The sequence below is a fragment of the Triplophysa dalaica genome, chromosome 18, assembly GCF_015846415.1.
Source record: "Triplophysa dalaica isolate WHDGS20190420 chromosome 18, ASM1584641v1, whole genome shotgun sequence".
Taxonomy (NCBI): Eukaryota; Metazoa; Chordata; class Actinopteri; order Cypriniformes; family Nemacheilidae; genus Triplophysa; species Triplophysa dalaica.
The window spans coordinates 18,197,422-18,222,117 of NC_079559.1; the positions used below are offsets into that span (position 1 = coordinate 18,197,422).

The 24,696-nt window shown below is 37.7% G+C and overlaps 3 protein-coding genes and 1 long non-coding RNA gene across 8 annotated transcripts in view; 2 read left to right on the forward strand and 2 right to left on the reverse strand.

Annotated features, from left to right (window-relative positions):
• The window catches only part of antxr1a (ANTXR cell adhesion molecule 1a), a 34,185-nt gene extending 32,938 nt beyond the window's left edge, over nt 1-1,247 (reverse strand). Inside the window, exon 1 of the mRNA XM_056773156.1 lies at nt 737-1,247. Within this exon, the coding sequence (XP_056629134.1) occupies nt 737-879 (143 nt within the window). The 5' untranslated portion in view covers nt 880-1,247. The remainder of the gene's footprint in view (nt 1-736) is intronic.
• Nucleotides 1,248-1,707: 460 nt separating this feature from the next.
• On the reverse strand, nt 1,708-4,548 carry LOC130407311 (uncharacterized). The gene is made up of 3 exons (XR_008904602.1): nt 4,460-4,548; nt 4,127-4,248; nt 1,708-2,056 (listed from the first exon to the last, which is right to left on the reverse strand). It is a non-coding gene; the product is annotated as an uncharacterized LOC130407311 (long non-coding RNA).
• A 33-nt stretch (nt 4,549-4,581) lies between these two features.
• On the forward strand, nt 4,582-10,990 carry chmp7 (charged multivesicular body protein 7). Of its 4 annotated transcripts, none has more exons than XM_056730093.1 (12): nt 4,582-4,698; nt 6,005-6,203; nt 7,293-7,568; nt 7,949-8,120; nt 8,312-8,497; nt 9,003-9,136; nt 9,328-9,376; nt 9,453-9,572; nt 9,787-9,885; nt 9,990-10,047; nt 10,262-10,495; nt 10,704-10,990. In XM_056730093.1, exons 3-12 carry the CDS (start codon nt 7,297-7,299, stop codon nt 10,754-10,756), a joined length of 1,377 nt encoding a protein of 458 aa, XP_056586071.1. In that variant the 5' UTR covers nt 4,582-4,698; nt 6,005-6,203; nt 7,293-7,296; the 3' UTR covers nt 10,757-10,990. The 4 variants fall into 4 exon arrangements, with proteins under 4 accessions (XP_056586071.1, XP_056586070.1, XP_056586068.1 ...); XM_056730092.1 differs by lacking the exons at nt 4,582-4,698; nt 6,005-6,203 and adding exons at nt 6,210-6,353; nt 6,578-6,734; XM_056730090.1 differs by lacking the exons at nt 4,582-4,698; nt 6,005-6,203 and adding exons at nt 6,210-6,353; nt 6,628-6,734.
• A 632-nt stretch (nt 10,991-11,622) lies between these two features.
• Nucleotides 11,623-22,773, forward strand: entpd4 (ectonucleoside triphosphate diphosphohydrolase 4). 2 transcript variants are annotated; one of them, XM_056729577.1, is made up of 13 exons: nt 11,623-11,835; nt 12,262-12,491; nt 12,932-13,129; nt 13,227-13,432; nt 13,622-13,772; nt 13,849-13,952; nt 14,185-14,247; nt 14,328-14,482; nt 17,916-18,082; nt 18,252-18,576; nt 20,495-20,580; nt 20,739-20,900; nt 21,014-22,773. In XM_056729577.1, exons 2-13 carry the CDS (start codon nt 12,484-12,486, stop codon nt 21,234-21,236), a joined length of 1,848 nt encoding a protein of 615 aa, XP_056585555.1. In that variant the 5' UTR covers nt 11,623-11,835; nt 12,262-12,483; the 3' UTR covers nt 21,237-22,773. The 2 variants fall into 2 exon arrangements, with proteins under 2 accessions (XP_056585555.1, XP_056585556.1); XM_056729578.1 differs by having other exon boundaries at nt 14,328-14,458.
• Nucleotides 22,774-24,696: the final 1,923 nt, after the last annotated feature.

The following is a 24,696-nucleotide window of genomic DNA, read 5'->3' on the forward strand; positions in this document are numbered from 1 at the left end:
CCAACAAAACTACCAAGCAAAACAGAGACAAGACCAATTCGTTATGTAATTTCTTTACCTTTATCTATGAAACTGCCTCTGTGGGACTAATATTGCAAACAACCTCCTGAAACCAGCTGTTTAATATATTATTGGCCTTCAGCTCTTTGGCTCAGTTGTACATATTTGCAAATCGTCCTCAAGGGGCAACACTTACATCCAGCCAGAGTGTCCGCAATGACCCCAAACATGCAATTCTCTCACCTTGTCCATTATTGTTAGAAAAGAAAGAAAGAGACAGGACTATTTACAAATTTTCTCTCTTTTATGCACAAACATAGCTTCAACCTAAAAAAGTTTTTGGAAACCGTATAAATGTAATTGCAATTGGAACCAAAATAAAACCAATTGGGATTTATAAGCTTTTAACCAATAAAACATTTGTAAACAATGTTCTTATGTGTCCTACAGTATGTGTCCTGGTACCTTTTAGGTGTTCCAGGTGTACCTTCTAAACTGACCTAAAATCATCTTTGGACCAGGTTAACAGTTATAGCAAAATGGTAGCATATATAAAAGGTGAGCTAGAAATGCAAATGTCATTTGGTTTGATATTTTGGGATCTTCCCATTTTTGTCCTAACAGAATTTAACTTGCTACAAATGATCTTTAAAGAATTCTATTGCAACACTCTATATAGTAAACAATATTGTGACATGCAATGGTAAGAAATAGAGATATGAAAAAGAGAACTTACTTATCAAGTACAAAGTAGAGATCAAAACCCCCAAAGCAGGAGGAAGCAGCAGTCCCTCTTTCCGGCATAAATCCTGTATTTCCATTAGCAGCGTCCACCAATTTGACACAAAACAAAACTACTATACTCCACAGTCTACACATGGTGTGTATTTAAACTAAGCAAGCAACGGACAACACTTAAAGTAGACAAATGTAAAGTGACAATGGAATAAAACAATGTTCCACAGTCTCCTTAGAAATCTTTGTCTGATATTCCATGCAGTGGTCCGGTGAAGTTAGTTTGGAAAACCATCCTCAAGAAGCCTAAATGAGCATTTCTTCTTGTGTCCTGATGTTGTTGCAGCCTAAGAGTGTCTTTGACTGGTCAAAAAATAGGCAAATATAAGATATGAAGAAGTGGAGAATTTTCTACAAGCAAATTGCACATTTGTAATTGTGCACATGCATTGAAAAGCCTGACACACCTCTCCACACTGCCCCAGATGCTGGATTGATGGAGGGAGCTTGGATGTGTGTTTATGTTTGAGAACGTGTGTGTGCGCGTGTCTTTACCATCATTGTTTCTCAGCCTGTTGATTCCAAACTTTCCATTCACTTTGAAAAAACAAAATAATCTCAAAGCAATTTTAGTGTGCCATCTAGTGGTAAAGGAATTTAGGTGAAAATGATTTTAATGTTTATTGACGTCACCTTTAATGCAACAATAAAGAAAATAGTATGGGTGCATGGGGACATCATGAGCAGGTCAGAAAAGTCAATATAGGGCTTGTTTGGATTGGCAACAATCAGAGAGTATTGATTCAGTTTTATTCAAACACAGATTTACAAAACATAAAAAGTTTTGTGTTTGAGAAGAAGAAATATTTTTTTACACTTAAATTTAATATTCTTTATTTCTATAAAATTTCCTGTATCTCTGTGCATTCTTGGAAATTATTATTCAAATGGTTACTGTTTTATGTTCATGTTTCACTGTTTCATGTATATAATGTTTAATTCACATATGTTAAAGACAGGGGGGCGGGGCTGAAAGACAGGAGAACACACGACGCAAAGTGACAACAAAAGCCACGTGTCTCCACACATAACACAATAAAACCCAAAGACATGGTAGCCCTACTGTCACAACTCTGTCCAGCGAGTTAGGAAACTCGTGACAGGAAGGACAGAGTCCTGACATCTTTATCCTTAATTTGATGATCATTTACCGACTGAACCATGAGAACATGTTTTTTTTTTGTCAAAGACTTCAGAAGAGCATTCTGTGTAATCGTACTCCACTGTTTACTCGTCAGAAAAACCAGTAGGAGTCCCCATTCTACTGAAATAAAAGAAATAAAAGCATCAATCAGTTAATATGCATTAGTCCATCCTTCCACTCTATTTAATATGTAAAGGCTATTAGTATGGTAACTTAAAATATGCATTATTGTCGTGGTTCTGTCCTGCTTGTCTTGAAATTTCTAGTTTCGTGGACAGGGTCATGACAGTACCATGTCTTGTGTGTTATGTCTTGTGTGAAACATGTGGCTGTTTGTTATGACATTGCACCACATGTCTTCTAATTGTGCTTTGGCCCTGCCCCGTTGTTTCCCCACCATTGTCCAATTAGTGTTTGATTCTCCTCACCTGCCCGTTGTTATTTCCCTCGATAGTGTTCCATTTATCAAGCCCCAGTTCCTTCTGTCCAGTGCAGGTTCGTTTTGTGCCTATGAGTGTGTGAGTCCCTGAGTATTTCCCAGCATCTTGTTTCCATGTTCATGTGATCATTTTTGACTTTCTTAGTTTTGCCCCCTTGTGGCAAGTGTTTTGTTTCGAGTTTTGTTTAAGTTTCTGTTTTGCCCCATTGTGGTTTTTGCTTTGTGTTTTATATCTAATAAAAGTTTTCTGTTCCCTCCACTCTGTCTACACATGGGTTTTGCCTATAAATTCATGCCAGAACGAACTGGCCAGTTTAGAACCCAGCAGACAAGTGGTATGGACAGCTCCTTGCATTCCCAGCAGGCCCGCCTGCTTTTTGGGCTTCGAAAGGTGGATCGCGGGATAAGGGACTTTACCCAGGAGTTTTTATGTCTGCAGCAGTAGAGACTGAGTTCGGTGAGTCAGAGCTCAGGTTATTTTTAACTGCTGCCTCACTGAGCCTCTCAAGCGGTCCGAGATGGAGATGTTAAGTCCCCTGTGGTTGGGTGATATGATCAGGTTCGTGATCAACAGGGACGATCCCTGGCCTTAAGTTCCAGCCTGGGTATCCTCTTCCTTGGCTACTGTCCCGGAGGATCGCGTCCTGGCCACCCTCACCCTGGGCAACTCCGCACCTCCATCCGGCTCAACCCCTGCAGTCCCTTCCCCTCAAGATAGCCTGCGTGGGAGGCTTGGGATAAGGGAGTCTTTAGACTTTCCCACCTACTCCTCCAGTGCGGTCAAAGAAGATGTAGCGGAAGAAGGGGTTGCTGTCAGCGCCGGGATTCAGCCAGCGCCCTGTCCAGCCCAGCCGGCCTTCCAGCCGGCGGCCAGTCCGGTTCAGCAGCCGGCTATCCGGCAAACATCCCAGTCAGCAGTCCAGCCAAAATTTCCCCAGCCGGCACTCCCCTTGGGTCCCTCCCCCCAGTCTCCCACTGCCATGGCTAGACCTTCTCGTCCTGCCCCAACCGCCCCTACCCGCTCGTCAAAACGAGCCCCAGTCCCTCTTAAGCCACCTACCTTAGTTCCGCCCACACCCAGTGTCCCCAAGTCTTGGCCTCACATTCCTCCCCCCCTCCCTTTCATGTTATTTGTTTTAAATCACCCCAATCCCCTTATCGTAGCCCTTATGTTCCCCCTCCATTGTTGTGTGGTTTGTCTGTGTTCGTTCTTGTCTGTCTTGCCCCGCTCGATTTTCCTTTGAGACGCCAAGGGGTGTCTCTTAGGGACGAGGGTACTGTCATAGTCCTGTCCTCATTGTCTTGAAATTTCTGGTTTTGTGGATAGGGTCAGGACACATGGTGTGACACATCATAATGTGTTAGATTTATCTCCTGGATATGAAATTTTCATCCAATATTACGGACAGTGCTTTGGTAAATATAAAAACCACCCAAGAAAATTTTAAGAACTAATTATTTGTTTAATTATATTTAAATAGAATTTATAAAATGCATTTAAAATTTTAAAATGCAGAATGTATTTTAAGAATCAAGGATGCGCCTTGATAAAGATTAACACAAGGTCTAGTTATATGAGTTTGTGGTATAAATGTTTTTAAACTACAAAAAAAATCAAAATTGTTATTATCAACATGCCAGATATGCAGTAACCAACATAAATATTAGGATATAAAAACCTAAAAAATACATTTTTAAAATATTTTATGCATTCGTAAAGTTGTAAAAGAAGTTTGTGAATTGTATACTTATGCAGAACAGCAACTCATTGACTTTGCGGAACAACTGCAGTTTATGTATTTACTATTTCACCAAGTGGAACCCACAGGATGCCAAGATTTATCTGTATCATCCTGGCAAAATTTTGTACCTATCAAGAAATAAGAAAAACTAATGAATTTTTTGTTTCACCACTTTCCTGTATCTCATCTAGTAGCAACCTATGGCAATTTGTCATGTCAAGCCCATACTGAATGCAAATCAATGCAAATAAAATATGCAAAGCCTACGTGCATTATTGCCATGGATAAAACCATCTACAATGCATAAAAACGACAGCATAAAGAACCTGGTGTGTGTACCTGGATTTTTGTATGGACTTTGAAAGCAGTAAGAATAGACCAGAGGAAGGACAGCAAACAGAAACACTCCCAAAACTATGGATCGCTTTAAAATAAACAAACACAGCATACAAATCCCTAAATCTACACATAGGCCTACATCAGAAGCTGTAGTATTAAGATAAAATCACAGGATGCTTGCTGGACTAAAGTCATTTACATTGGACTAAATGCAATCATCTAAAGGTATAAAAGATAAGGTGAGAGCAAAATTATATGATAAAACACATAATAATAATATTACTAGGACTACTTTTTGAAATTGTAGATGCAAATTTCAGAATATGAGAACCATTTTGTTAAAACATCTTAAAGATGTTATTATTTCTGCTGCATGAACTTACCATTTTTATGTAGACTGTAACCTGATTATAGCACATCTAAATCAAAATGCCTGTATTTATTGTGAACAGAGGGGGAGGTACAAAATGTTAACGAATTATGTATCATATTTGTTTAGGAATTTGGCAATACCGAATTCTCACAAAACTTCTCACAATAACTATATTTCCAAATACACATCACAGCAATAATAGCCTATCGGTTGTCACATCATATCAATAAATAGACAAACTCTAGACTATGGTCAGGTCAAGCCAGGTCAACTTTATTTGTACCCTTAGGCAGGATTGATGTGCAGTATTGTGAGTTCTACCATCATTCACACATAAAGACATAACAAAAATTAAACATTGCAATATAATAAAATTATATAATAAAAGTTCCCAGCATAACTAAAAATGGCTTGCACTAAAAACAATAAATAAACAACATATAAACATGTAAAATAAATAAACTTGGAAATAAATTGGTTTGAATGAAAAAAGACAAACAATTTCCTAAAACCTTTCCTTATTCAATTGAATAATAGCTGCTGGCAATTTTTATTTTTGTACCGCTTTGTTCTGGAGTGCAGGACAAAAAACCTGTCTGAATCTTATTGGGTGCAAACCAGATGAAAAACAAGCAAATGAAGAAAAGGTAATCATTAAAAGACAAGATAACCTCTTTAGCATAATGACCCCATTTCCCAGAGCACACACAGTCGAGTTCCCTTCTACCTTTAAATCTTCATTTATATTTTTCTTAACAAGTTGTCTCATAAGATCTCACCTACATTTTACATTTTTTATTTAAATAATCTTAATATCAGTTATTGTATAATTCCCAGTGCTTTCGCTCAACCTGATTTTCCCAAGTGGTTGATGTCCTCAGGACAACCTATTTTGTTGACCTAAGGACAACATTTTTATAAATAAAACTTAACCCACACCAAACCCCAACCCTAACCATAACTTGCCCCTAAAATCAGAGGGAAATTATATGTGAAAAACAATGGTCTAGGAGCACCTAATCCAGGTTGGAAGATTAAATTAATAATACACTGTAAATTTATTTCTGAAATTTGATTGGTTGATTTAAATGTCAAAGAGTGTGGTTACCAATGTTCTTCAAAATGTAAATTAATGTAAATTAATGGAAAATATCTTCTTCTGTGTTCTGCAGAAAAAAGTCACACATGTTTGGATTGACATGAGGGTGATTCCACGATGATAAAACAATTGTCTTTTTGGTTAAACTGTCCCTTTGAAGTGGCATATGCAGTACATCTAATGTACAGTAGGTGGCTATCATGTTCCTATGGCGTAAATGGGCAATAAACAAGAGAAAGAAGAAGAAGAAGAGAAGCATTGTTGTCTTCCGGGTGAGATGTTTTCATCATTAGCATGCAGTTAAATGAGTAAGACGAAACCATTTCTTCTCCTTTCGCCCGTTAGTGAAACAGAATGTGGACTCCAGCAAATAAATGGGATTGTTAACCGTGAAGTTCATCAGACAGCTGCTTGAATTGCAGGTGTGAGCAAGAATCATTATCTTAATCTTGTGAGCTTTTTACCTTCATAACATTTAAAGGCCATTGCTCTAACCGGGCATTTAGACACGATAGTTATTAGCATAATATGAGAAACATTGTTTTCAGGTATGATTAAATGTAAGTGAGATATTTTACTGTTTTCAGGTATGATTAAATGTTAGTGAGCTATTTTACAGCCTGTAACAGTACAGTATCTTTTCTAGTTGATTCTGTAGTCTTGGCATATGAAAAGTGAAAGTGACCTATTTGTCAGATATGGTGACCCATACCCGAATGCTGACCTCTGAATTTAACCCGTGAACACACGTACAGTCGGAGCAGTGGGCAGCTATCACTGCAGCGCCCGGGGAGCAAATCGGGGTAAGGTGACTTGCACAATGGCACCTCAGTAGTGACCCGCCGGCCCTTAGAATCGAACCGGCTACCTTCTGGTTTTGAGTTCGACTCTCTATCCATTAGGCCACTAATGCCCTAAACGTGAATGTTTTTGCTAACGACCATGACCATGTCCTTGTGATACTAGATATTTAGATTACATAACCTTCTTCCCGAGCACACAAGCTTGTTTAGTTAGTTGCAAAACGATGGTGATAGTGATCTGTTTTGAATGTTTTTTCTTTTTAAACTTGTTGTTTAATGTATCACTACTTTGTTTTCCTCATTTTTGTGAGTTGCTTTGGATACAAGCATCTGCTAAAGGCTTAAATGTAATTTCTTGGAAAAGTGTGTTCCATGGAAGAAAGTAAATCAAAGTACAGTATAACAATATGATATGATTATTAATGTTTACTCTATGTTGATGAATTTTTAGCTAGAGTCTTCATCCTTCAACAAATTCCTTGTTATGTGTATGTTCCAATTACGCTCTTTTGCTTGATGCATGCCAGTAACAATTAAAATGGTTTCTCTTATTTACAGCACCATGTCAGTTTCAGTACAGAAGACAGATGTGTGGTTGCCACCAGACTGGGAGGATGACGAGCGGATGGCTTTTTTATTTTCAGCCTTCAAAGAGAACCGAGATGTTGACTGCACAGACTGGGATGGAAAGATAGACTTCTGGAGCCCTTTGATTATTGAACACTGCAGGCGACGTGGATCAGTGTGTGTGAATCTGCAAGACTTGAATGAGAGTTTCAGAAGAAAGGGGACTGTACCTCTGGGTTTGAGTACTGTCATTCACAGCATGATCAGGTAAATTACCAGTCATCACAAACGCTGAAGTTTAAATTCAATTTGAACTTTAAAATGCAAATATTTTCTTGATTTTTGATTGACACAAGGGAGTCTAACCCTTGTTCCATTGTTCTAACCCTGGAAGAATAGTTTCAGTAGATTAAAAAAATATTTGCATCAGCCATCTTTTTAATTCAATTTCTCTCACAGTGATGCTCAAAGCTCATCTAAAATATAATTACCAACACACACATTGGAAAAAAAAACACTATCACATTATAACCAAAATCCACTTGTATATTAATCAAAATCATAGTTAGATAATTACTCCAGGACATGTAATAGTTGTATTAATATTATAATATTATATTATTTTGTCACATTTTTGGTCCTTATAGGAGTGGAAAGGTGCAAAAAGAATCAGAGTTTGCTGCAAACGTCGACTCTGGCTGGTTGTCGTGGGGTGTTGGACTTTTGTTGGTTCGACCTCTGAAATGGACTTTATCTACTCTGCTGGGAAGTGGAAGAGTCCCTCTGGAGGAGTCGTTTGTTGTGATAGAACTAGTGAAAGTATGTGTGTCTCTAGTCAATACCAGTTTAAGCTAAATGGCACCACACAGCCATCGAAAAACTTCCTCCAGGTTTAGAGACATTGTATCTGGTCATGTTTACAGAAAATCTGCATTTGTCAAATAATTCATACAGTGAAACGTATATGACTCACTGGTTATTAGTGAACGAAGGCTGTATCTCTCTTGCAGGAAAAGGCTGCAGCGCTTTTGGCGGCATATCGGAGTTCTCCACTGGCAGAGCGTTCTTTGGTGTCTTTCCAAGAGCTGCGTGCTCTCTCATCTCACATCTGTCCCGATGAAGGGGCGCTCTGCATGGCTCTGCTACAGCTACAAAGAGAGAAACAAGTCACCGTATCACTCCATGAAGGTGAAAAGGTGGGTTTGCATTCAAACACAGAAGATAATAACATCCAAACTTTTTAAAAGCTTCTAAGAGAAAACGATAGGTTTATAATAAATTTTGCATATTTAGTCTCAGATATTCTTCAAAGTATGTTTTGTGTTCTGTAAAACTAAGAAAGTCATACAGGATTAGCATTAGGATTAGTATATAACGATTATTCCTTTACGGTCTGGTATATTTTTTGGTTCAAAATAAAAATCAGTAATGGGACAAACACATAAATAATCTGTGATGGTTTTACTCTGATTCACAACAGTAAGATTATTCCAACGATTTATCATTTTGAATCATTTGATTATGTGAGGATAAGAATGTAACCTGCAATTGTTTTTTGGTTTCGAACACAGTTCATACTGTATGTGCAGGTCTGATGTTTAAGAACTGATACAAAGGTGATACGATCGAAAAAGTTCATTAACCACATTCACTTTGATTGCTCATTTCTGATCAACTTTCTCACTTTGCCTTGATCTGTAGCTGGTGAAATTCAGTCATGCTGGGCAGGGCCGCGTATCTCCTGTCAGTGAGGTGGACCTGGGAATCTATCAGCTCCAGCGCAGTGAGAAACTTCTGGAGGAGAGGGTGGAGGCGTTGGGACAAGAGGTGGAAAAGTAAGCCAGTTCATCCAAATTGTATTGATGTTATTTTCCAAACCTGAAAGGTGCCCAACATTTTTCCTGACAGCACGTTTCAGTCCTGTAATAGACATTAATTAGTGAAGGTATCACTTTTGGTACAAACTGTAGTATAGTCATTACAATGTTGCTGTAGAGAACTGATATGTGTTGTTTGATGTGTTCAGGTGTAAACAGCAAGCAAAGACTCTGCTTAAAGAGGGGAAGAAAGCACAGGTATAAGCTTACTTTTTATCTATTTTTTGTTTTATCAATTGGAAAGAAATGATCATCCACCCTTTTCCTGCTGCAGGCCCTGAGGTGTTTACGTAGCGGCAAACGGGTGGAGAAAAAAGCTGATCGTCTGTTCGCTCAGCTTGAGACAGTGAAGGGTATCCTGGAGAGGATAGCAAACTCCCAAACTGACCGTCTGGTATGAACCAAAAGCACACAGATGCACAGACAGTCTGGTGTAAATGACAACACGTGCTGTTGTCTCCCACGCTTTGTCAAACTACATTTCAGTGTTGTTATTAAAGGTGGCAGAAGATTAAACAAAGAGAAATTACATGCCATCATTCACTCAACATATATTGTGTATTCACTTAAATGTTTACCTAATCTAGTGTTTTTATATGTTGAAATAGGTGATGCAGGCCTACCAGGCAGGTGTGGCGGCTTTGAGGATTTCATTAAAGGGTGTGTCTGTGGAGCGAGCAGAGAACCTGGTTGATCAGATACAGGAGGTGCTAATAGAAACTTACATTCTAGCAATGCTTTGTCTGTGCTATAGTAGTTACAATCTGGTTTGGATTTGGAATAAAGTTTTTTTTTTTTGACTTTTGTACAGTTGTGTGATACTCAGGATGAAGTGAACCAGACTCTTGCCCATGGAACACTGGACTCTGGTAATTTTGTTTCAGTTTGTTTCATTTGCTGTTCATTGCTGTGATGTCAGTATTCACAAACAGAGCTGACATGAGTATGAACGATAAGATAGACTTAAAGATGCCGTGAACCCGAAGTTATATAAAAAAACACTACATTATTCTATAAATATAGAGAGTTGTTTGTTTAAATCTTACTGTGATTTAATGGATTATGCTTCACATTTTTTCATAGGTGCTGACTCGGATGAATTGGAAGAGGAGCTAAAGTCATTATTGGAGAAAACCATCCCAGATAGCAATGATGTACTGCCAGAAGTCCCTACACACCCTGTTTTTCCTACAAAAATGACAGCTATGTCAGTTGATGATTTTGTTCAGTCTTTGCCCGATGTGCCAAATGCCAGCCTGGGCATCACCGATGAGGAGTTGGACAGAGAACTAAGTCGGCTTTCAGTTTCTGACACAGGTTTCTGACATTTGTTTAGCACTGGAATCTGTTATTATTCCAAGTATTTTGGCCAAGAATCCCCAACACACACAGTATATTTAATATAAATGATGTATGCAGAAAATTCTGCAGAGTACATTACATTTACATTTGAATTTACTTAAACACACTGAATTTAATTTGTTTTAAGTGCATTTATTGATGTGTTTTTCTTTCTTTTCTTTAGCGGTGCAGATGGGGAATGTTTCATCTCAAAGAAGACTTGAGCCGGCACAGTAAAAAAGATTTAGCATAACGACCTAACAATGGGTAAATCAACAGAGAAAGCCATCAAATACAGTATAGTATATAATACATGTGTGTCCTTTCATTGTAATAAGCCCTTATTCATGTTTGTAACAGCATGTTTCTGTTTATTTTTTAAAAGAATGTTTTAAGAGTTGCCTTTGAGTTTGTAAGGTCTGTATATTGTATTATTCTAATAAAAACTAGAAATTATGATGCCAAATAAAATACTTTGTGTATTGTTTTAATGCAATGCTCTTTATATACAGTATGTATGCCATCAAAGGGATAGTCCTGTCAAAAATAAAAATATTTTGAAGAACGTTGGTAACCAAAAAACTTTGGGTCCCATTGAGATTCATTGTATGGTGGACATAAATCCACTGAAAAATAATACTATTTTCAGGTTTTGAACCACATGAGGTTGAATAGATGACTACATTTCTATGTTGGGGGATAATATCAGTTTAAATGTATATCAATTGTTTTGTAGCCGTGTTGTTAACCGATTAATCACGTTTTTAGTGTTTTCGTAGAATATGAGTTTAATTTATTAAAGTATACTATAATATTTGAATCAATCCAAATCACGTCAAACACGGTCGTCTTGTTTTGGCTAGAAGGGATACAGCTACCTTCAATGGGCATGCGCACTTTAAAATCGTATATTTTTTGTCAAGCTGAAAACAGTTAATTATTATTTTTTAATTGTAAGGTTAAGCTTAGGGTTGGGATAGGTGTAGGCATTAAATAATCGTATTTATTGTAAATTTATGGCGAAATTTTACATCACTTCCGGACGTAGCTATATGCTTTTCCTTCTAGCCCTACGCACGGGCGCAAGTTTCCGGCATCGACAACCAACGCATGCGCAGTGACCCTTTACTGAGTTGAACTGTTGCTCGGTAGAAATCAGCAGCTTCTAAAATATGAGCTACTGGTCAGTTTGGGGGGGTTGAACTGTGTCATATTTATGTGTTTTCTGCGAGGAGTTTCATTATTGGATCGCCGGACTCTGAAATCGCTGGACATGGCTGTAATGCAGGCGCATCCTTCTCAAATTTAGCTAAACGGTGAGAACATATACCTGCTTTTTTACTGATATGTGTCCGATATAATATATCGGTAACCCATCTAACAACGTCTTGTCAAGCCACTCTGTCTTCCCAACCTTACGAGCTTGCTATTGGTCATCAAAAATCGTTAATTCGTAATAATTAAGCTGTACGTTTCTGTTCTCGGCCTGGGAAGAACACATCTCTTAGCGCTGCACACCGACCGTCTTATGAACTCAAATTACCGCGAGAGCTGTGCTTTGGACTCGATCTCGCGGTACTTTGATATCACACGCCGATATATGTGCGCAGCGCCGCATGAAATCGAAGACCCCTTATAACGGTGACTGCGTTTCAATCGCTAGTCAACAGTTTATGTAGGCAGCGCACTAGATATTAAGATAACCTCTAACCATGATGCTTTTTATTATACCACCAATACAGACAAGCGCACGCCTGTGTGTTATAAAGTGAGCTTTTCACGCTGTGCTGTGCTGATACGGTCCTCTTACTTCCTGATGTCAACATGCCACGTCTGCTTAGCGCACCTGCACTCGCGTGAGAGCTCCTCAAGGATGATGTTTGACGTCATGGAGGAATACATGTGTACACAGCTGCCTGTAAAGACTTGAGTTCGTCCACTTCACCTGTTCATCCACTTCCGCTATGGGAAGGCAAGTATATATAAGGGAATTTAACTTTAATCAAAATTAATCAAAATTCCTAAAGTTTCCTTATCCTAGAATATATGAATTTACATGAATCGTTGACGATCAACTTTAGTAATGCACATTGTTACAGTTAATTAATTTGCATTTAGACATTTATAAGGTGCTTTTATCCAAAGTGCCTTACAGAGTGAGGACAACAATAAATTACATTTCTTCTTCAACCTCTGAAGTGACTTTAGATTGATGTTGTCTAGATAGTGTGCTCGCTAGGGTTGTCTGTACACTGCAAAGGTGTCAAAGCTGCCTAGAAATTAAGGCGCATGCGTTGTTTAGCCACATGGGTTGTTATTTTCTTCTGTAAATGTTTATGAAAGTTATGACTGTCAACTTTGGCCTTAACCCAACTAACTTCAGTTCTTCTCTATTTTTTTTTTGGAATACAGGATTAGTATCTCCTGCCTGTTTCCAGCATCATGGCACTTCAGCCTGTCACCAGGGGTGCTGCCCCGCTTTCTGCTGCCTTCCTTCAGGCAGTTGCTGCTACTGGGTCTGTTGGCTGGGGTGACGGGGCTTCTGTACATGCTCCTTGTTCCAGGGACCGGCCAGTACAGTTGGTTAAGAGAGGATAAGCACCATCACACGTAAAACACTGATTTTATTTATGTTTACATTTCATTCCCTTCTGTTTCCCTCACGTCACTTACATCCAATGCTTTTGACAAATGATTTGTTCACTAGACGTTTGGGTCGAGTACCGGATATGGAAGCCACAGACACCAATAATCCCAATCTGAACTACGGGCTGGTGGTGGATTGCGGCAGCAGTGGTTCTCGTGTGTTCGTGTACACATGGCCAAGACACAATGGCAACCTGCACGAGCTGCTGGACATCAAGCAGATGAGAGATATGCACAGGAAGCCTGTAGTGATGAAGATCAAACCAGGTTAGTAGGTTTTCACTTGTTCTTGAGTGTTATACATGAAGATGTGCTGTAGTGGTTAAAGCTGAAGTCTGGCAACCGGAAGGTTGAATATTAGAGTCCATATTGTCAGGTTCCGGATATTTTTGTGTCGTATGAATTAGATCCACCCAAACGCTTCTTTGATTCCTAAACTAGTTTATTTGTGGGCAGGCATCTCTGAATATGCATCCACACCAGACAAAGCCAGCGACTATATCAGCCCTCTTTTAAGTTTTGCTGCTCAGCACATCCCTAAGAACAAGCACCAGGAAACACCCCTGTACATCTTATGTACTGCAGGAATGAGAGTCCTTCCTGAAAGGTATCTTATTTATCACTGACATATCTGAACCCGGTGAAAAAGTATCCACACATGCTAAGACTGCATTTGTTTGTAGCCAACAGGAGGCCTTGTTGGAGGATTTGCGGACTGACATTCCGGTGAATTTCAACTTCCTTTTCTCTGACTCCCATGTGGAGGTCATCTCAGGCAAACAGGAAGGTAAGATCAACTTCCGTGATTCACTGGGACAGTGGAGGGCCATCATTGTTTTAATTGGGGTTGATGAAGTAGAACATTCATTGGTGGTGCTTGCAAGCACATAAATAAATTAAAACCTCCTGATAACAATCTGGCAAACACCCAGAAAATGCCATTTGTCATGCACCAAATACATTTTCATCAAAAAAAGTAAAAATCTAGTTATTTAATACTTTTTTGTCTGTTTGTACAGGGGTATATGCATGGATAGGGATCAACTTTGTTTTGGGGCGATTCAATCATGTTGAGGGTGACGGTAAGTCTTTTTCTAGTACATAAAATATTAACAGTTTAGAGGTCATACAATCTCTGATAAATGTTTGTTTTGTTTCTCAGAACACGAGGCGGTTGTAGAAGTCCAGGTTCCCGGCAGTGACCAGCAGGAGACGCTGTTGCGCAAGCGTACAGCTGGCGTGTTGGACATGGGGGGTGTCTCCACTCAAATCGCATACGAAGTGCCCAAAACTGTAAGCTTTGCTTCTCCACAGCAGGTTATTATCTATGATCATTTCCCATATTTTTGAAAGCTAAAGTTTTGCCTTTGTCATTCTCATTCTTGTTCTCTTGGCTCTCCATTTTCCTTGGCCCACTGCAGTATGAGGCCACGGTGAATTTATTGAAATGATGCCTTGAACTGAGATAAGCCTGCTGCATGCTTGTACAGCTGCATGGTGCTTAATCTTTGGGATTAAAACTAACCGCTTTTAGTGCTGAATCATGTATGAAAGGGGGCATATTGTACAGCATTTAGTTTTTTGTTTAGTTTTCTGCATATTCATGCATATTTATATGAAATAGTTTAACAAATAACATCTTTGAAATTAGTATTGAATTGGCATTAAGTAAATGTGTGTATTATGTGAAGACACGGTGTCTCATTTTTAGATTCAAGTTAATTTATTCCAAAAATGCAATAAAAACCTGCATAGTCCCTTTAACAATGATACAGTGGATAACACATTTGGTCTCAAACTCTTGTTTGTGTTAATGTTTAATAAATACGCCCTTTAAATTATTTAAAATATTAAAATCAAAAATTCATATGAAGTTAAGTATAATCAGTTTTTATTAGTGAAGTATTGTTGTCATTACAAGTTTTTATAAGGCTGCAGATCCTTAAGTCTGTGTGCGTATAACATTATATAACATTATTTTATTGCATATAAAAAACAGCAAAATTATAAATTAATAGAAACTGAAGTCTAAAGCTTATAAAGAAAGTTCTGGTTGTAAAATACCATTGATTAACCTCAAGAAAACTGTAGAAGTTCACTGTATTTTTTTATTTTATCTAACTTTTTACTGAAGCTACATATTTAAAAAATATATGATTAATTGCATACTCACCCTTTAAATACTAGTCACTTTTTTTCCACACTTTAGAATGACAGTAAACTCATCAGAACTATGCCGTAATGTAACTATAGGAATTACGTTAAAAGATCCAAGATAATTCATGTTACATTATAGTCACCCGTTGCCTTGGATTTGTAGAAATAATCATTCTACTGACTGAAGTTGGGTTGGTGTGGGCTGCTTTTTCTCTTTTATTTAAGCTGTAATCCGTAATCTTTTTTAGTTTAAATACACAAAAAGAAGTTTTGCAGTACTATGAAAGAAAGCGTAATAGAATGAAAGAGGCCGGTGAAAAGGACCACGAGCTGAGACTCCTTGGCAGCAGTCAACTGGACCACTGGTGTTGTTCTTTCATTAAATACAATTTTTTGTTTTGTATTAGACAAAAAGTATAGCTTGAATTAATAAGTCTGGGTGGTGTGAGTTATGTTCGGTATATTAGTTGTATCAAACTCGTCAAAAGATCAAAGAAAATCCATATGCCCCCTTCAAAACATTATTTAATAAAGTAATTGAATCCGCTGCAGTGAAAAGTTTGGTTTGAGTGTAATCTCGGTATATTTGTAGAATTGCTTTTAAATAAATTTTCTTCTGGTGAATGAATGTACTTTAATATTTCACATATTTCATGTTAAATTGTTTTAGAGGAAAAGCTCTTCTACACAAATCTCGATGAGGCCTAATCAGAAAAATGTGTTCAATGATTTATATTAGGTTTTTATTACTAGAAAATTAGTGTTACTAATTTGCAGTAATTAATAAAAGTCTTAGTTCAATTAGTTTAGCTCAAAACTTAAAAACAGATTCAAATATATGCGATATGTGATAACTGGAGATTAGTGTGGAAACACATTATTGTATATATGTTGGTAATCCACAACATGCCACGGATGCTACTGTAACAATACACCTTAAAGGGACAGTTCACCCCAAAATGAAAATTCTGTCTTCAATAGAGTTGGGCCGATAGATGATGCCATCGTCCATTGCCAATAGCTGATAGACATGACGATTTTTGGCCGGTATCGGGATTCCAACAAATGTTTCACATTCGTCTCTTGACTCTCAATGCTCTGTGCTGTGGGCTGCACGTTGTAAACAAATATAAACAAAAAAGGGGCATACAACCTCTCACTTTACAGATCAGACTAGCCTGACTTTATAACTGTGTAGCTGGCGCTGTATTAAGAGGACGCGCAGTCTGCACAAACCTGCCTTTCTTTGAATGAAGATAGGGATGCACCGATATATATATTTTGGCCGCTAACAATAACCGATAATGCTTGAACATTGGATGCTGATATATTGACAGATAAACAGTTTCTAAATATTAAAATAAAAAATTGAGACTGAACCACTTTTCTGATATAATGTTTATTTAATAAACAAATTAAAGATGTTCTTCCAGAGCCACATGTCTAACAGCTCTCAAGACAGAAAGCATTGCTTTTGTTTTTATAATTACACATTAATAGAAATCTACACACTACATCAACAATGTTTTTCTAATGTCAGTTATTATGACAGAAAGACAGTACTGTACTGTATTTTAACTCTGAGCATCGAGCGAAGTGGTTCAACCAGTGGAAATTATTTATGATTTACCAGCTATAATATATCTTTCAAAAATGTATTATCCGCCAATACCTATTACATTAAAAATGACCATCTATCAGCTGATACTGATTTGGTCGATAATTTATTGTGCATCCCTAACTGAAGAAGACGCGTGTCTGCGCAGCTCAGGTTGTATAAAGAAGACGTGTGTTTAAGCACTTCGCGTTATATAAAGAAGACGCATGTTTATGTATTTACACATCTCGCGTACGTGGTATAAAGAAGACGGCTGTCTGTGCAGCTCACATGGGTGGTATAAAGAAGATGCGTGTCTGCCCAGCTCGCGTTGTATAATGAACACCGCAGAGCGATGTCATCGTCCATCATGATGTTTCACTGTAGCCATCATCTGTCTCCCAACCCTTGTCTTCATTTACTCACCCTCAAGTTGTTCCAAACCTGCATACATTTCTTTGAACACAAAGAAAGATATTTGGAAGAATGTTAGCAATTTTCAGTTCTGGGATATCATTCACTACAATACAAATTATAGGGGTTTTTTTTGTTCTGTTAAAAGATATTTAGAAAAAATTAGGAAAACAATCTGTTCTGGTGTACCCTAGACTACAATTTAAGTTTTTCCTATTACGGTAGTAAATTATGTCCTAGAAGTGAAAATTGCTAACTTTTCTCCAAATATCTTTCTTATTAATTTCATAAAACAACTTGAGGGTGAGTAAATGATGACAGTATTTTCATTTTTGGCTGAACTATCCCTTTAAGATCTATTGAAACTAGGATAGTCCTTTCAATGTCATTGTACACATATGATGCTGCTTCTCATTTTCTAGTTTTTCTCTGTGTGTGTTTCAAATGAATTGTAATTGATCCTTTTTTTAAAGTTGCTATCGTTATGTTTTTATAGAACGACCTTAAATAATGCAGCCCTGAAGGAACCGCTGTTCAAATCCTCAGTTGTCTTATATTTTGTTCTTTGTTATGTGGCATCAGGAAGAGATAGCAAAGAATTTGCTGGCGGAGTTTAACCTGGGCTGTGATGCTCATCGTACAGAGCACATGTACCGTGTGTATGTTTCAACGTTTTTGGGGTTCGGTGGAAATGCGGCCCGACAGAGATACGAGGAAAATCTCATCGGCAACACGCATATCCAAAACAAGTAAGCTCAAACAGTACTTAATTTGTTAAATACAGATGTAATCTAGTTAAATGCATAAGTGTATATGTGTCATTGGATGATATTACGCAATATAGCAACAGCGAAAAATGTAAATGTATTCTTAAAATGTATGATTGGACTGATCAAGGTCTTATCCTCACTTCTCCAGGCTCTTGGGTAAGCATCTGGGTGAGAGCTTGGACTCGCCCATTCTCGACCCCTGCCTTCCGGTAGACCACCAGGACGAGGTGGGTCCCCAGGACCAGAAGGTTCACCTACGTGGTACGGGAGACTTTGAACGCTGTCGCATACTGCTCCAGCCATTCCTCAACCACACCAATGACACCAACACATCGCTCAATGGAGTCTATCAGCCGCCCATTGACTTCCCCAACAGCCAGTTCTATGGCTTCTCTGAGTTTTACTACTGTACTGAAGACGTGCTGCGTATAGGAGGAAGCTACAACTCCACCAAATATTCTAACGCTGCTAAGGTACACATTCTGTCTTTGTGCATGACAAACGTAGTTTTTGTAAAAATGTGAAGGGAAAATGTACATTCAGCTATTTAATATTACAAAAAAAACACATAGAAGGGGTAGATAGATCTTACATAACCCAGAATAGATTTATTTTGCAATACCATCTGACGTTATCCTGCTTATTATACTGGTATTTTGAATACGCAAGCAATTAACCACAAAACAATATGGATTTAATTTAAAATTAATAATAAAAAAAATCTTTTTTAATTTTTACACATATTTGTAGAGTTCATATTGAACAAATTCATAGAAATTTGCCTCCTTGAAAACCGTTTTTTAATTGGCCCCATGGTTTGTCTGCTGAATAAGATTACCATAATATGGAGGTTAAAGAGTAAGCAGCATATGCTTTTTAAGGTCCTACTTTGGTTTATGGAGTGTCCAACAACAAGTTTATGTACATAGAATGTGTAAAAACACTATTATGTCATAATAATAGGTAATTATTCTTACCTTACTTCTTGACTGACTCTCAAATGATCCGTTCCGCGATTCATCCGTCTAATCCCCTCCTATCCGCTAGCCTAGTGTCATGTGATTGGTCAGATGGTGTGTCTGCTGTGATTGGTCAAAAGCGTTAGTAACGAGCAAGGCGGGGCGAGAGCCCTTAGGGATTGACACAGGTGATGATAATGACTGTCAGCTATGTTGCACGGGTATCGCATCTCTTTGAAGGAGGTCGAGAGCATAAAAGTACGAGCGAACTTAGTGTACGATGAGAGTGTACCAGGCCAAGATTTTATGTTGTGTTTTATTATGTTTGTGTGGCTGGAAGTCAACCCTGCGGGAGCTGCTGGCATTTTACTTTCGTTTTGTGGTTTGTTTATATTTTATTAAAAGTTGTTGAATGTTCGCCGGTGACCGCCTCCTTCCCCTTTCTTGAACTTGTTACAGCGTTCATCATGTGTCGCAAATGAGACGCCTACCATCATTGCTGTATTACGGTTTACAGGTTATATATTATATACAGTGTATAGATAGAGATGGCGGAGATTTTACCTAACCAGTTTGAGCCCTTGTCTGTCGAAGAAACATCCAAAGACAATAGTAGATAAAAGATAGACGATAATAGATTGAACACTTAAAGTAGCCGGGTTCATAGCTAGATTAACAAACTGTAATTCCCCAGAAATAACGGTACATATTTACATTAAATGCATTAGCTAAACGCAGACATACGGTACACAAATATTTCTTGAAGTTCAGACAAAAATAAATAGTCACACTTACAGGTTGTGATTCGGTGGAGCTAACAGGTCCAAATAAAGTTGGTATTTTCCCCTCTTTCAAGGATAGTCTTTTAACATATCCTGCATTGAACAGGCCAAGATTATTGAAGCAATCTTCGGTGAAATGACGCACGCACAGTATAACCCTGGGGTTATACTCCTTTGGTGTCATTTGAAAATGAATCGTAACCATTGTTTCCTCTGAAGTTGCCCTTTGGTAGTTTAAATAAGACGCACTTAGTTTCACAACGTAGCACACAGGTTTTAGACTCCACACGGATCACGAACAAGCGACAGTGTTTTGGGGAGGAGAGTGAAGTTTTCGCAGCAGTCCCAGCAAAATGTAGGCGGGGACTATGTCTAGTGACGTAGATACGCGGCGGTACTAGTTCACGTCTCGTTTGCGTGATTCAGAGTAGACTGCCTTTTTTACAGGCCAATAACCTTTTCATTCACCTTCGGGCTTACAACTTGGCAGACTGCCTACTTTCAAACACGGCAACATAACACACTAGATAAAATGTAATTTTCATGATCTAATGCTACTTACTCTTTAAATAATAATCCAGCAAAGAATTTGAAAATTAGTGAATATTTATGTTGTAGCAGATGTCAACCTGATTCATCTAATTTCACAGAGTTATTGTGCCACCCAGTGGAAAACTTTGAAAGAGCGCTTCGATCGGGGCCTTTATGCTTCACACGCAGATCTACACAGACTCAAGTAAGTGTTAAGTAAAAAAAAAGTAATACTTGGGTACTATTTAGTAATTTTATTTGCATTAAATTGTGTGCTATAGCCCATTGTAAACAATGCAGCACAATTTAAGTTCCTGATAAAATGAGGAAAATGAATCACCAGGCTGCTTTCTTTCTTTGCAGGTATCAGTGCTTTAAGTCTGCCTGGATGTATGAGGTGCTCCACTCAGGTTTCGCGTTCCCGACAGCGTACGAGAATCTCAGGACGGCCTTGCTAGTCTATGATAAGGAAGTCCAGTGGACACTAGGAGCCATTTTATACCGCACGCGTTTTCTACCTCTAAGGTAAAATCCTCTCAGTCGACTTCGGCTTTACACTTAACCTTCTATAAGCCCCGAGTATCCTTGTGCATTAAGGGCCTGTATGTCTTTTTAAACAGATCTTTCTCTTTTTTCAGGGATATCCAGCAGGAAAGTCTGAAGGGTTCTCATTCTCACTTGCAACACAGCTTCTCCTTTATGAATAACCACTATCTCTTTTTGGCTTGCTTTATGGTGGTGGTTTTGTCCATCCTCCTGTACCTGCTCCGTTTGAGGCGCATACACCACCGGAGTGCTTCTGCTTCCGTCCAGTGGCTGGAGGAGGGTCTGGGTTCACCAGACATCCCTGTTAAAATATAGGGCCTAGACCCTGTCAATCATAACAACTGACCAATCGCTAGACGAGAGCGTTAATTTCCACGTAATTTAAAACTCCAATGAAGGCGCTTTGTTTTTTTCTACTCAACATTGTTTTGCACCCCGTTGACTCCCTATCCTACAATCGCCATGTTGGCCACTCATTTGACAGTTTGTCATCACAAAGACTGTCGTTCTTGCATTTTCACAAATAAATCACATTGGATAAATATTGAAATGACATTTTCAGAAATGGCCAGTGTATTTCGATGTTTATGTGTTTATGTTTATGTGTTTGCAGCTCTACTTCACTCATTGATAGAAGTAGCCATGTGTGGCTGCCTCTCCTCAGCTGTGATTTTTCTTTTTCTTTATTTATTATTGAAGAAGGCTGTGGCTGCCTTTCAATGTCACTATCAACGTGAATGAAGTTGGTTGTGTGGAGTACGGTTTTGTCCCCAATTTGGATTTCTATGCTCCATATGGCAGCTGCCTCAAACTCTTAACTCCAAGAATCATTTTTAGTTGATTTGGTGGTGCCAAAGAGGAGTAATGTTCATGAATTTTTAATGTTGAAATGTTTTTAGCAAAAGGTACTGCATAGTGGGAGATGTTTTGTAATTGTCTTTTTGAAGTGCATAAATCTGTTTCAAATTTCTTATTCAAAATATGATTTTTTCTCTTCTTGGCAAATTGTACATAAATTGTTACCGATGACTCTATGTCCATGACCATGTCTCTTAGATTCTAAAGAGATGTCAAAGGAGGACAAAAATGGAATAGAGTGATGGGCAAGAATAACAAAACAAAAACCCAATCCAAAATGAACCTAAAAAGTTCGACTGCAAATCTTGCAGTGTTATAGAATTATTGCTTTCTCATGGGTGCTGCAGTTATTGCTTGTCTGGAGCATGGAGGATTATGAACCTGTATGTGCACCTTTTCTAGAGCTTTTGTGATAAGAATCAGTGCAATATTTCTGTTTTCTTTTGTGGGGTTAAAAGACAGTTCGCCAAGGTACCATTACTGTAATGCTAAAAGATGTTAAGAATTTCAGAGTAAGATCTGCATCTAAAAGCCATCTGTGGATTGTTGAAGTACACAGACTGTATATGGAGATCTTTAATGCAAATCAAGCACATTTCTTCTGTTTCACAAGGTGTTTTTCCTATTTTTCTAAAACTTCTGAAATAAGGATGCCACCAGTGACTGCTGTATATTTTAGTTTAGACTTATGAAACCACAGGTACCACACTAAAAAAAGCTGTTATGCGAGTCGGGTTTGCACGCAGAAAGCATCTGTTCCATCACTGTTGATGTTGTTAAGATAAAATTAAACATCAAACATGTTTTATTTTCATTTTTCATCCTTTCTGGTGTTGTGGGTTTTTACCTGCTTTTTTTGGCACCACACTGTAATCCACCAAAAACAGATCTTTCAAAGAAGAGGAATTGCATTTTACAATCAGGGTGAGATCCTTTAAAATCATTGGTTGTGCACTTAACCAAAATATTAAACAAGTGTCTTGTTTCTGCCTGACCTAATATTTTCCTTTTCTAATGTTACACACCAAATATATGAACGTGGCAAACAATTTTCTCTGAAGATGCCAAAATTGATTCCTACGTGCATTTATTCGTAAAGACTTCATTGAAATCTGTAACAATAATCAGGGGAAACATTTTGGTCTCAGCATATTATAATAGAAAAATTAAATGTAATATTATCATTCTACAAACATCAGTCGCTATAGAAACCCAAGTTCTTGTATGATGCAACCTTCTCTGTTGCTAAATAAAAACGGATGGATGACATTTTTGCTTTTGTTAACCAAAGAACAGGCATTTTGTTTTTTCCTTGTAGCTCTATTTGAATGCCAATACATCATGTTTTGTGAACATTGGTCTGATAATAAGTTGTGAAAAGTATTTGTAAGGATAATATCAGTAATTATGAGTGCTAGACTTTAAGCCTTTTATTAGAATTTTCTCAAAATTTCTATAGCTATAATCATTTGTAATGAGAGGTAAATCTTGATGTCAAATGTACATGTTTAAATGTATGGGAAATTATTTTCCTTAAGCTATATAACATATTTTTCCTTTTAATTTGATCTTTTTTACCAAGGTTTCCTGCACGGGTTTAGGACTAGTCTTAGACTAAAATAAATGTTAGAGCTCTCTGACATATCTTAAAATACACCAATGCCACTATTTTGTCTCAAAATGCACACAAGTAATGTTTTATGAAAGGAATGTTTGTATAAACTTCTTAAATGTCCTTAAATTTAACTAAGGCCTTGTCCATGGCATAATCTAATCCTGGTTCAGGAAACCCTATAATGTGTGTTTTTTTCATTAAGGCTGTAATTTTATCAAATTATGTAAATATTGAGTCCCAGGTTGTGTAAATTCTTCCTATAGAACGCAGTCTTCGCAAGCTTTTTCCAGTACTGTGAAACTGATTTATATGCTATATCCCAGCATTTAAATACGCTGCTTGTTTAGTTCATGTCTTCCCTCCCTGGCTGGATCATTTGATCTGCTCACATGGGGTGTGATGAGGACTAATGGAGGTCAATGTGTGGGCTGTAATGACCCTCATGGCTGCTCAAATGTCAGCCCTGAAATTTGTGAAGTTATTAAAAAGAGAGAATTGTCTGATAGGTCACAAATTGAGTAGGCTATGAGTGCTGAACCATTACAATTAATTGCTTCTAATATAACTTATTCTCAATTACAAAACAGCACAAAATGATCTACAGTTTTCAATTGTTGGGTGTGTTTGGCAGGGTGTAGTTATAAAACTAGATTCTCTGTCATAAGTTTCTCAAAGAGAGCAGATGTTGCATGATTAAGTGAACACTTGTCTCAAGATCTATCTAAGAAAAGCCACACCTAAACTATCAGGCTCTCACAGATGTGTAACATCTACAGATAAAGCAAGAGCGGGATCAAAATATCCATCATTATAAGCAACACCCAACTTCAAAACAGGAAATATAAAATATAGAATAAAACATACATAGAAACTTTGTGAAAATGAGCCATGCTTTATTACAGTAACCACTTTTTTTAATGATGGTATTGTGGTGAAACCATATTCTAGTAACAATAAATTTACTTTGGTCTTACAATTATCATGAGGTCCCTTACCATGTAGAAAACTGTATGGTGAGTGGTAAAAGAACCCCAAAACATTAGACATATTATGTTGAAAGGCTATCATATAAAACACACAAGCATAGAATTAAGACAAAACAAATAAGTTTACATTCAATTAAAAAATCCAAAATTTTACCTAATATAAGCCTAATTATAAAACATCAAACAACGTGTTTATATAATACATATTTTATAAAAACACGTGCGTGCAGGACTTATGATTCACATAATGACTAAATTATGACTTTATGCCTGGTTACACAGACAAGGCTTAAGACTAATGACAGACAAAAAGAAT

Excerpts from the sequence above, each read along its gene's own strand:
- chmp7 (XM_056730093.1), top strand. The coding sequence starts at position 7,297 with ATGTCAGTTTCAGTACAGAAGACAGATGTGTGGTTGCCACCAGACTGG. Across the intron at positions 7,569-7,948 it reads GTCATTCACAGCATGATCAG|GAGTGGAAAGGTGCAAAAAG; the intron begins GTAAATTACCAG and ends TGGTCCTTATAG. Across the intron at positions 9,377-9,452 it reads AAGAGGGGAAGAAAGCACAG|GCCCTGAGGTGTTTACGTAG; the intron begins GTATAAGCTTAC and ends TTCCTGCTGCAG.
- entpd4 (XM_056729577.1), top strand. Across the intron at positions 18,083-18,251 it reads AACACGCATATCCAAAACAA|GCTCTTGGGTAAGCATCTGG; the intron begins GTAAGCTCAAAC and ends TCACTTCTCCAG. Across the intron at positions 20,901-21,013 it reads ACGCGTTTTCTACCTCTAAG|GGATATCCAGCAGGAAAGTC; the intron begins GTAAAATCCTCT and ends CTCTTTTTTCAG.